Below are 12,317 nucleotides of genomic sequence, written 5' to 3'. Positions count from 1 at the left end.
GTTAAACCCCGGGGGGGGAACGGAGTTAAAACCCGGGGGTGGGAGGGGAGTTTTAAACCCCGGGGGAGGTAGTGGAATTAAACCCCGGGGGAGGTAGTGGAATTAAACCCCGGGGGGGGGAAAGAGGGAGGAGAGTTAAATCCCCGGGGGGGGGGGAAAGAGGGAGGAGAGTTAAATCCCAGGGGGGGGGAAAGAGGGGGAGAGTTAAATCCCTGGGGGAGGGGGAAAAGATCGAGGAGAGTTAAATCCCGCGGCGGGGGAGGGAGGAGAGTTAAATCCCGGGGGGAGAAGAGGGTAATTAAATCCCGGGGGGGAGAAGAGGGTAATTAAACCCCGGGAAGGAAGGATGGGGGACGAGGGGAAATAAACGTTGGGGGCGGGAAAAGGAGGTGGGGGCGTGGCGGGGAGATGGGAACCAGGAGCGGGACCGAGGCGGGGCGGGGACACGAGATAACAGCCACACGCCAGTCGAGCCGAGCGCCGTGGTGAGGGGCAAGGTACCCCACACAGCCCCAGGCTTTCCCTCAGCCCCGTCTCCGCTCCGCCCCGCCCCCCAGCCGCCTCGGCGAACGGTTAAATAAAGCCGCTGTAAAACAGTCGTTCGTCCGCTGGAACCCGAGGCCCCGCCGGCCGGGCCGTCCGCTCACCCTTTGCCGAAAGTCAGGGCTTTGCGCTGCTTCATGTCTTCACTCGAATCCACTGCTCGGGGCGAGAAGAGGAGGCAAGGCCGCACTCCGTCCGCAAATGCATCTTTTTTTTTTTCCCTTCCCCCCTCCGTCCAACCTTCTCTTGCCTAAGTGGTTATTTTGTTTTTGAATGTGTGTAAGTATATATTTATTTGTTTCCCTCACTCGGTTGAAAGCCTCCACTCTCCACTTCCCGCTTCCCTTTCTCCCTCTCTTCCTCTGGGTGTGTCTGAGTGCGCAACGGCAGCGGAGCGGCGCCTGACCCGGGCGGGAGAGAGGTGGGAAACCTCGCGCACACGGACGGCGGGGGCTCCTGGGAAATGTAGTTCCTCGCCGGAAGCAGACTGCCGCTCAAACCAGTGGTGTGGACTACAACCCCAGCGTGCAGCACGCGCGCGCGGGCCGTCCTGCTCTCTGTCTCTCAGTCAACGTCTGCCAAGGCAAAGCAACGCGACTCTGCAAGTGTGCAAAAGTTGATTTCAACCCCCGCTCAATTCTCTTAATGTTTCTGCTTTTTTTTTGCTTTCAACCGTTGCTTTCACCACCCCCAACCCCGCCAATTGTCTTAATTTTTGCCCCCAAAAAGTTATTAATGCATCTGTTGGAGGAATTTTTTTAGATTGTCAGTAGCTCAGTGGGCAAGTACTCTCGTTCACACACTCTTGAGTCAGAAGGCTGTGTGTTCATAGTCCCACTCCAGAGACTTTGAGCACAAAAATCTAGGCTGACACACGAAGTGCAGTATTGAGGGAGTGCTGCACTGTCACCGTCTTTTGGATGAGATGTTAAACCTCCCCTGCCCCATCTGCTCTCATAGATGTAAAAGATCCCGTGGCATTATTTCAAAGAAGAGCAAGTGGAATTATCCCCTAGTGTCCTGGCCAATATTTATCCCTCAATAAACATTTAAAAAAAAAAAGATTATTTGGTCATTATCTGTTTGTGGGAGCTTGTGTGCAAATTGGCTGCCATGTTTCCAACAGTACTTCATTGGCTGCAAAGCACTTTGGGATGTAATGCACGATATGGCAGATGGAGTATAATGTTGGAAAGTATGAGGTCATGCACTTTGGCAGAAAAAAATCTGGATGTCAGACAAATTATTGGAAAAAATCCTGAAAGACAGGATAAATCTACATTTGGAAAGGCAAGGATTAATTAGGGACAGTCAGCACGGATTTGTTAAGGGAAAATCGTGTTTGACGAACCTGATTGAATTTTTTGAGGAGGTAAACAAGAGGGTCGATGAGGGTAGTGCTTACGCTGTAGTATGTAGGGACTTTAGCAAGGCTTTTGATAAGGTACCATATGGTCGACTGGTCATGAAGGTTAAAGCCCATGGGATTCAGGGCAAAGTGTCAAGTTGGATCCAAAATTGGCTTGGAGGTAGGAAGCAAAGTGTAATGATTGATGGATGTTTTTGTGACTGGAAGGATGTTTCCAGTGGGGTCCCGTAGGGATCAGTACTGGATCGCTTGCTTTTTGTGGTTTATATCAACGATCAAGTAACAGCACCTCACAGCCTTCCACCCTGAACACACACAGTTCAACAACTTTAGATCATAACCACTGCTTCCATTTTCTCAGACAGCATGTGCTGGTAATGGTTCTGCTGTTACCTTTTACACTTCCTCGTGTGTTTATTTGTCCCATTACCACCTACTTTTGCCTTGCACCATCATCCCTTTTGTCATTTAACCACTCCACCCTTTCACAGACCTTCCCCATTGTTATTCCCTAATCCCTTTTCCTCTTGCTCTACAAATTGCTTATAAACTGTTAAATCTCTAACTCCTAGAGTGTCACTCAATATCACAAAAGCAAAATACTGCGGACACCTCAAGTCGCTGGAGATATATCACCAACGACGTCGCCGCAAGATCCTGCAAATCCACTGGGAGGACAGGCGCACCAACTAAAATAAAAACAGAAAATGCTGGAAATAATCAGCAAGTCAGGCAGTATCTGAGGAGCGAGGAACAGAGTTAACGTTTCAGGTCAATGTCCTTTCAAAAGGTATTTTATTGTCTTAGAGTGGAAGCAAGTTTTCCTCGATTTCGAGGGACTACCTACGACTGCCAGGATATCGTCGATGTATTCACCGATGCATATGAAAGCATGGGCCTTACGCTTAACATCCGTAAGACAAAGGTCCTCCACCAGCCTATCCTCGCCGCACAGCACTGCCCCCCAGTCATCAAGATTCACTGCGCGGCCCTCGATAACGTGGACCATTTCCCATACTTCGGGAGCCTCTTATCAACAAAAGCAGACATTGATGCCGAGATTCAACATCGCATCCAGTGCAACCTTCGGCCACCTGAGGAAAAGAGTGTTCGAAGACCAGGCCCTTAAACGATAAGGGGATATGGGGAGCAGGCAAGGAGGTGGAGCTGAGTCCATAATCAGATCAGCCATGATCAAATTAAATGGCGGAGCAGGCGAGAGGGACCATATGGCCTACTCGTGTTCTTATTTCTTATGTTCTTATGTTCAAATCTACCATCAAGCTCATGGTCTACAGGGCTATAGTAATGCCCGCCCTCCTGTATGGATCAGAGGCATGTACGATGTACAGAAGACACCTCAAGTCACTGGAGAGATATCACCAATGATGTCTCCGCAAGATCCTGCAAATCCCCTGGGAGGACAGGCGCACCAACATTAGTGTCCTCGACCAGGCTAACATCCCCAGCATTGAAGCACTGACCACACTCGATCAGCTTCGCTGGGCAGGCCACAAAGTTCGCATGCCAGACATGAGACTCCCTAAGCAAATGCTCTCTGCGGAGCTCCTTCACAGCAAACGAACATAAGAACATAAGAATTAGGAACAGGAGTAGGCCATCTAGCCCCTCGAGCCTGCTCTGCCATTCAATAAGATCATGGCTGATCTGGCCGTGGACTCAGCTCCATTTACCCGCAGGCTCCCCGTAACCCTTAATTCCCTTATTGGTTAAAAATCTATCTATCTGTGACTTGAATACATTCAATGAGCTAGCCTCCACTGCTTCCCTGGGCAGAGAATTCCACAGATTCACAACCCTCTGGGAGAAGAAATTCCTTCTCAACTCGGTTTTAAATGGGCTTCCCCGTATTTTGAGGCTGTGCCCCCTAGTTCTAGTCTCCCCGACCAGTAGAAACTACCTCTCCGCCTCTATCTTGTCTATCCCTGTCATTATTTTAAATGTTTCTATAAGTTCACCCCTCATCCTTCTGAACTCCAACGAGTAAAGACCCAGTCTACTCAATCTATCATCATAAGGTAACCCCCTCATCTCTGGAATCAGTCTAGTGAATCGTCTCTTTGTACCCCCTCCAAAGCTAGTATATCCTTCCTTAAGTAAGGTGACCAAAACTGTACGCAGTACTCCAGGTGCGGCCTTACCAATACCCTATACAGTTGCACCAGGACCTCCCTGCTTTTGTACTCCATCCCTCTCGCAATGAAGGCCAACATTTCATTCGCCTTCCTGATTACCTGCTGCACCTGCAAACTAACTTTTTTTTTCGGGATTCAAGGAGCTGTCCACCGCCAGCAGCGCGACCTCAATTATGACACGCAGCTCCTGTTTGTGAACTTGGGGGGTGCCAGGACCGCCCTCCGGGAGCTGCCTGTCTTTTACAGGGAACTCATCAGGGTCTGGAACAAAGTCTCCACCAAGCGCAGCTCTCCGCCGGCTGGAGTGGCGGCCGTCCTGCAGGAACCGCTGCTCGGGAATCCGTACCTCCACGGCCGAGGTTTTATGTGGCGGTCGGAAGAGAGGGCTGTGGCTGGTGAGGTGACCAGGGTCAGGGACCTGCTCGATGGCGGAGGAGCGGGCTGGATGGCGCCAGACACGCTGGCGCGGCGCCTAAATTCTGCCAACGTCCGCCACGCGGCCGATGCCATCGAGTCGCTAAAAACAGCTCTGGGCCCTGACTCCGTTAGGTGCATCGAGGAGGCTCAAGCACGTGGGGAGATCCCGTCCGAACTGACCCCCGTCCGGACGGAATTCCTCATCGGCGCCAAACCCCGGAACCTCCCTCGGGGGCCGGCGCCTCACAACTTAAGCCGCCTCGGGGAAATCCCCTCCGTGCCTTTCAGTTCCGCACGGAGGGGTTTCCTGTACGGGCTGCTCCTGCACACCCTCAACTTTGCCATCCTCGCAGGCCGTCCGGACATGCCATGGCGTACCATCTTGCCGTCCGGAGGAGGCAGGGGTCCCCGATGGAGGGCACTCTACGCAGGGGTCCTCCCACTATTCATCGGGGACTTGGCCTGGAGGGTGGTGCACGGAGCAGTGCCGTGCAACAAATTTTTAAGCCGGTTCACGGACTCCCAGGCCGCCTGCAATTTCTGCGGTCTGGAAGAGTCCGTGTTCCATGTTTTTATTGAGTGCACAAGGTTGCAGCCCCTGTTCCATTATTTGAAGGGGCTGCTCCTGAAATTCTGGCTGCACTTCAGTCCCACTCTCCTGATCTTTGGGCACCCTGTGCGGAGGGGAGCGGGTAGGTCCGAGGGCCTCCTCGTAGGACTGCTCCTGGGCACGGCCAAGGGTGCCATCAGCCGGTCCAGGCAGTGGGCGGTCGAGGGGGTCGTTCAACCTGACTGCCTGCCTCTCTTCCGCTCTTACATCCGGTCCAGGGTGTCCTTGGAGATGGAGCACGCGGTGTCCACCGGTACGCTCGCGGCCTTCCGCGAGAGGTGGGCACCGGAGGGACTGGAGTGCATCATCAAGCCCGGCAACCAAATTTTAATTTGATTTTACGTTTTAAAGTTTAATTTGTTTTCATTGCCGGTGCTTTTAGTGTCCCCCTCCCCTTTTATAGGGGGCGCTGGAAAAATTTGATTTTAGCGCCCCAAAAAAACCAAAAAAAAAAGAAATTAAAAAAAAAAGGGGCCTTGAAAATGTCTGCTGTGTCACCCAGGTCGGGTGGCATGGTTTTAATGTTTATGTTTTTGCAGGTAAACTCAAAAGAGTTTCAAGGAGCTGTCCTGCAGGAGCCGCTGCTCGGGAATCCGTACCTCCACGACCGAGGTTTTATGTGGCGGTCGGACGAGAGGGCTGTGGCTGGTGAGGTGACAAGGGTCAGGGACCTGCTCGATGGCGGAGGAGCGGGCTGGATGGCGCCAGACACGCTGGCGCGGCGCCTAAATTCTGCCAACGTCCGCCACGCAGCCGATGCTATCGAGTCGCTAAAAAGAGCTCTGGGCCCCGACTACGTTAGGTGCATCGAGGAGGCTCAAGCACGTGGAGAGATCCCGTCCGAACTGACCCCCGTCCGGACGGAATTCCTCATCGGTGCCAAACCCCGGAACCTCCCTCGGGGGCCGCGCCTCACAACTTGAGCCGCCTCGGGGAAATCCCCTCCGTGCCTTTCAGTTCCGCACGGAGGGGTTTCCTGTACGGGCTGCTCCTGCACACTCTCAACTTTGCCATCCTCGCCTGCCGTCCAGACACGCCATGGCGTACCATCTTGCCGTCCGGAGGAGGCGGGGGTCCCCGATGGAGGGCACTCTACGCAGGGGTCCTCCCACTATTCATCGGGGACTTGGCCTGGAGGGTGGTGCACGGAGCAGTGCCGTGCAATAAATTTTTAAGCCGGTTCACGGACTCCCAGGCCGCCTGCAATTTCTGCGGTCTGGAGGAGTCAGTGTTCCATATTTTTATTGAGTGCACAAGGTTGCAGCCCCTGTTCCATTATTTGAAGGGGCTGCTCCTGAAATTCTGGCTGCACTTCAGTCCCACTCTCCTGATCTTTGGGCACCCTGTGCGGAGGGGAGCGGGTAGGTCCGAGGGCCTCCTCGTAGGACTGCTCCTGGGCACGGCCAAGGGTGCCATCAGCCGGTCCAGGCAGCGGGCGGTCGAGGGGGTCGTTCAACCTGACTGCCTGCCTCTCTTCCGCTCTTGCATCCGGTCCAGGGTGTCCTTGGAGATGGAGCACGCGGTGTCCACCGGTACGCTCGCGGCCTTCCGCGAGAGGTGGGCACCGGAGGGACTGGAGTGCATCATCACGCCCGGCAACCAAATTTTAATTTGATTTTACGTTTTAAAGTTTAATTTGTTTTAATTGCCGGTGCTTTTAGTGTCCCCTTCCCTTTTATAGGGGGCACTGGGGAAAAAAGGTGATTTTAGTGCCCCAAAAAAAAAGGGCCATGTAAATGTCTGCTGTGTCATCCAGGTCGGGTGGCACCGATTAATGTTTTTGTTTTACAGATAAACTCCAAAAAGAGTTTCATGCACAAGGACTCCCAGGTCCCTCTGCACCTCAGCATGTTGTAATTTCTCCCCATTCAAATAATATTCCCTTTTACTGTTTTTTTTTTTCCCCAAGGTGGATGACCTCACACTTTCCGACATTGTATTCCATCTGCCAAACCTTAGCCCATTCGCTTAACCTATCCAAATCTCTTTGCAGCCTCTCTGTGTCCTCTACACAACCCGCTTTCCAACTAATCTTTGTGTCATCTGCAAATTTTGTTACACTACACTCAGTCTCCTCTTCCAGGTCATCTATGTATATTGTAAACAGTTGTGGTCCCAGTACCGATCCCTGCGGCACCCTGCTAGTGACTGTTTGCCAACCGGAAAATTACCCATTCATCCGACTCTCTGGTTTCTGTTAGTTAGCCAATCCACTATCTATGCTAATATATTACCCCCAACCCCGTGAACTTTTATCTTGTGCAGTAATCTTTTATGGATAGTGTAGTATTAGGCAGCCCTTCGTGTCGAGGATGACCTGCTTCCACACCAAAAAGGGATAAGTTCACAGATGTTTAAATGAGGGACCTGATATTCAAGGTCTTGGCATCTTATCGAATGCCTTCTGGAAATCCAAATACACAACATTCACTGGTTCCCCCTTATCCACCCTGCTGGTTACATCCTCAAAGAACTCCAGCAAATTTGTCAAACATGATTTCCCTTTCATAAAACCATGCTGACTCTGCTTAATTGAATTATGCTTTTCCAAATGTCCTGCTACTGCTTCCTTAATAATGGACTCCAGCATTTTCCCAACCACAGATGTTAGGCTAACTGGTCGATAGTTTCCTGCTTTTTGTCTGCCTCCTTTTTTAAATAGGGGCGTTACATTTGTGGTTTTCCAATCCGCTGGGACCTCCCCAGAATCCAGGGAATTTTGGTAGATTACGACCATTGCATCCACTATCTCTGCAGCCACTTCTTTTAAGACCCGAGGATGTAATCCATCAGGTCCAGGGGACTTATCTGCCTTTAGTCCCATTATTTTACTGAGTACTACTTCTTTAGTGATTGTGATTGTATTAATTTCCTCCCTCCCTATAGCCCCTTGATTATTCACTATTGGGATGTTTTTAGTGTCTTCTACTGTGAAGACCGATACAAAATATTTGTTCAAATTCTCTGTCATTTCCCTGTTCTCCATTATTAATCCCCCAGTCTCATCCTTGAGGGGACCAACATTAGGTAGGCAGCGGAAACGTTACAAGGACACCCTCAAAGCCTCCCTGATAAAGTACGACATCACCACTGACACCTGGGAGTTCCTGGCCGAAGACTGCCCTAGGTGGGGAAAGTGCATCCGGGAGGGCGTTGAGCTCTTCGAATCTCAACGCCGAGAGCGTGAAGAGGTTAAGCGCAGGCAGCGGAAGGAGCGCGCGTCAAACCAGTCCCACCCACCCCTTCCCTCAATGAATGGCTGTCCCACCTGTGACAGGGTCTGTGGCTCTCGTATTGGACTGTTCAGCCATCAAAGAACTCACCTCAGGAGTGGAAGCAAGTCTTCCTCAATTTCGAGGGACTGCCTATGATGATGATGATGATTTGTATGATACTGTATTGTTGAATACAGCGAAGAGTGATGTCATCAAGGTCCAGGTCGGTGATTGGAGCATAGGCAGGTACAGCAGGAGTGGCGAGAGACTGTGGAGGGATGTGATCGGGGTCCAGGAGAGGCGTGATTTTGGGGCCCAGAAGAGGCGAGGGCCCAGGGACAGCAAGGGCCAGCCCACACTGCGATATGTGTGCTCACTAGGCCCGTGCAGCAGAACAGGTCTCCAGTCATCTTGGGTAACCCTTGCCACTGGACCAAGACCTAGCTCTGTCAAGCCCGTGTGGTGGCTGGTGTGCAATGGTCACCACACGTTAAAAAAATCCACGCACAGGCATCTTCCACCCTTCAGGATGTAGTTCAGGGCCTGGAATATCAGGTCCTTCATTGAAACACCTGTGAACTCATCCTTTTTTGGCGTGGAAGCAAGTCATCCTCGTTTCAACGGACTGCCTATGATGATGATATTGTCTTATCAATTTTACTGTGTCAGCCAGTCAATCCCAGTCACTTACAGCAGTGCAGTGTCCAGGCGGGATTGACGGGGGAAATTACCCAAACATCTGCCTTCTGTCACACTCCAACTCTCCGCACCATTCTACTCAATGTGGACGGATTTCCTGTATGGGATTCTCCTGCACACTCTCTACTTCCTCACCCTTGTCTTCCGTCTGGACATGCCCTGGCATTCCATCTTGCCATCCGGCAAACATGGGATGCCCGAATGGAAAGGTTCCCTCTGCATGGAGCCTTTTCCGCACCATTCGGGCGGGGGGGATGCAGATCTGGGCTGTGGAGATTGTTGCCTGTTTTTGAGCCACTTCACAGATACACAGGCCATTATAACCTCTGTGGCCTGGATGAAGCTGCGTTTTATGTGGCAAATATTATTTAAGGGGGCTGCGCCCAAATTTTTGGCTGAATGTCAGCTCCTGCATGTGTCACAGTGGTTGAACAGTGAAATTCACTGCCAGGAGTCAATTTAACAACTATGTTATGGAGCTTCACCAGCGCTGTCAAAAGTGCCACAGTTCTTGGGTACTATCAAGCTGTGGTTCAATGCTAAGCTATGTAAAGTCAAAGGTCATCTGGATAACCAGTGCTTAATTACATAGGGAGAGTTACTGCTCTGACTGCTACATGCAGTGAATGTATAAGTAAACATGTTTTTTTTTTGTGTGCATTTAAATGGCAATCCGGGAGATTATCTCTGTCACAGCAATGGAACAATGCTGGTGTCCAGAAGCATGGGAGCTGGTCGTGAAACGAGACTCCCAAAGCAAGCGCTGTACTCTGAGCTCCTTCACGGCAAACAAGCCAAAAGTGGATAGAGGAAACGACACAAGGACACCCTCAAAGCCTCCCTGATAAAGTGCAACATACCCACTGACACCTGGGAGTCCCTGGCCAAAGACCGCCCTTTGTGGAGGAAGTGCACCCAGGAGGGTGCTGAGCACCTCGAGTCTCATCGCCGAGAGCATGCAGAAATCAAGCGCAGGCAGCGGAAAGAGCATGCGGCAAATCAGTCCCACCCACCCTTTCCCTCAGTGACCAATGACCATCTGTCCCACCTGTGACAGGGACTGTGTTTCTTGTATTGGACTGTTCAGCCACCTATGAACTCATTTTAAGAGTGGAAGCAAGTCTTCCTCGATTCCGAGGAACTGCCTATGATGAGGACATTCTTGCTATTGAGGGAGTGCAGCGAAGGTTCACCAGACTGATTCCCGGGATGGCGGGACTGACCTATCAATTAAGACTGGATCAACTGGGCTTGTATTCACTGGAGTTCAGAAGAATGAGAGGGGACCTCATAGAAACGTTTAAAATTCTGACGGGGTTAGACAGGTTAGATGCAGGAAGAATGTTCCCAATGTTGGGGAAGTCCAGAACCAGGGGACACAGTCTAAGGATAAGGGGGAAGCCATTTAGGACTGAGATGAGCAGGAATTTCTTCACCCAGAGAGTGGTGAACCTGTGGAATTCTCTACCACAGAAAGTTGTTGAGGCCAATTCACTAAATATATTCAAAAAGGAGTTAGATGAAGTCCTTACTACTTGGGGAATTAAGGGGTATGGTGAGAAAGCAGGAATGGGATACTGAAGTTGCATGTTCAGCCATGAACTCATTGAATGGCGGTGCAGGCTAGAAGGGCTGAATGGCCTACTCCTGCACCTATTTTCTATGTTTCTATGATGATGCTTGCAGCGATTGTATGTTATTCCGCATTGGCGTTAGGCATTACATTACAACAGTGACTACACTTCAAAACTACTTCATTGGCTGTAAAGCTCTTTGGGACGTTCAGTGGTTGTGAAGGATGCTATAGAAATGCAAGTCTTTTCTTTCAACAACGACAACTTGCATTTATATAGCTCCTTTAAATAGTGAAACATCCCAAGGTGCTTCACAGGAATATTCTGAGACAAAATAATTTCTCATTTATTTTGAGAAATAATAAATGAGAAATTAAGGCAGATGACCAAAAGCTTGGTGAAAGAGGTAGGTTTTAAGGAATGTCTTGAAGGAGGAAAGAGGCGGTGAGGTTTAGGCAGGGAGTTCCAGAGTTTAGGGCCGAGGCAACAGAAGGCACGGCCACCAATGGTTGAGCGATTGTAATCAGGGATGCTCAAGAGGAGTGCAGACAGCTCGGTGGGGGCGATGGCGGTTGTGAGGCTATAGGAGATTACAGAGATAGGGAGGGATGAGGCCATGGAGGGATTTGACAAGGATGAGAATTTTGAAATCGAGGCATTGCTTAACCAGGAACCAATGTAGGTCAGCGAGCACAGGGGTGACGGGTGAGTGGGACGTGGTGCGAGTTAGGACATGGACAGCCAAGTTTTGGATCACCTCTAGTTTATGGAGGGTAGAATGTGGGAGGCCAGCCAGGAGTGCGTTGGAATAGTCAAGTCTAGAAGTAACAAAGGCATGGATGAGGGCTTCAGCAGCGGATGAGCTGAGGCAAGGACGGAGATGGGCAATGTGACATAGTTGGAAATAGGCAGTCTTAATTATGCCGTGGCTATGTGGTCGAAAGCTCATTTCAGGGTTAAATACGACACCAAGGTTGCGAACAGTGTGGTTCAGCCTCAGTTGGGGAGAGGGATGGAGCCAGTGGCTAGAGAATGGAGTTTGTGGCAGGGACTGAAAACCAGGGCTTTGGCCTTCCCAATATTCAATTGGAGAAAATTTCTGCTCTTCCATATCTGGATGTCAGACAAATTATTGGAAAAAATCCTGAAAGACAGGATAAATCTACATTTGGAAAGGCAAGGATTAATTAGGGACAGTCAGCACGGATTTGTTAAGGGAAAATCGTGTTTGACGAACCTGATTGAATTTTTTGAGGAGGTAAACAAGAGGGTCGATGAGGGTCGTGCCTACGCTGTAGTATGTAGGGACTTTAGCAAGGCTTTTGATAAGGTACCATATGGTCGACTGGTCATGAAGGTTAAAGCCCATGGGATACAGGGCAAAGTGTCAAGTTGGATCCAAAATTGGCTTGGAGGTAGGAAGCAAAGGGTAATGATTGATGGATGTTTTTGTGACTGGAAGGATGTTTCCAGTGGGGTCCCGCAGGGATCATTACTGGATCGCTTGCTTTTTGTGGTTTATATCAACGATTTAGATTTGAATACGGGGAATATGATTAAGAAGTTTGCAGATGACACTAAAAATGAGGATATCAATCTACAGGTCAGGTGGGCAGAGCAGTGGCAAATGGAATTTAATTCAGAGAAGTGTGAGGTGATGCACTTTGCGAGGGCTAATAAGGAAAGGGTATACACTAAGTGGTAGGCCACTTAATAGTGTAGATGAACAAAGGG

At 50.3% G+C, this 12,317-nt stretch overlaps 1 protein-coding gene across 1 annotated transcript in view; it reads right to left on the bottom strand.

The window, feature by feature from the left end:
* slf2 (SMC5-SMC6 complex localization factor 2) overlaps positions 1-962 on the bottom strand; it is a 107,814-nt gene extending 106,852 nt beyond the window's left edge. Inside the window, exon 1 of the mRNA XM_070876488.1 lies at positions 648-962. Within this exon, the coding sequence (XP_070732589.1) occupies positions 648-682 (35 nt within the window). The 5' untranslated portion in view covers positions 683-962. The remainder of the gene's footprint in view (positions 1-647) is intronic.
* Between the last annotated feature and the right edge of the window lie 11,355 nt (positions 963-12,317).

The sequence above is a fragment of the Pristiophorus japonicus genome, chromosome 3 (assembly GCF_044704955.1).
Source record: "Pristiophorus japonicus isolate sPriJap1 chromosome 3, sPriJap1.hap1, whole genome shotgun sequence".
NCBI lineage: Eukaryota > Metazoa > Chordata > Chondrichthyes > Pristiophoridae > Pristiophorus > Pristiophorus japonicus.
Note: the sequence above shows the minus strand (reverse complement) of the source record. Positions and strands in the feature narration are given on the sequence as shown.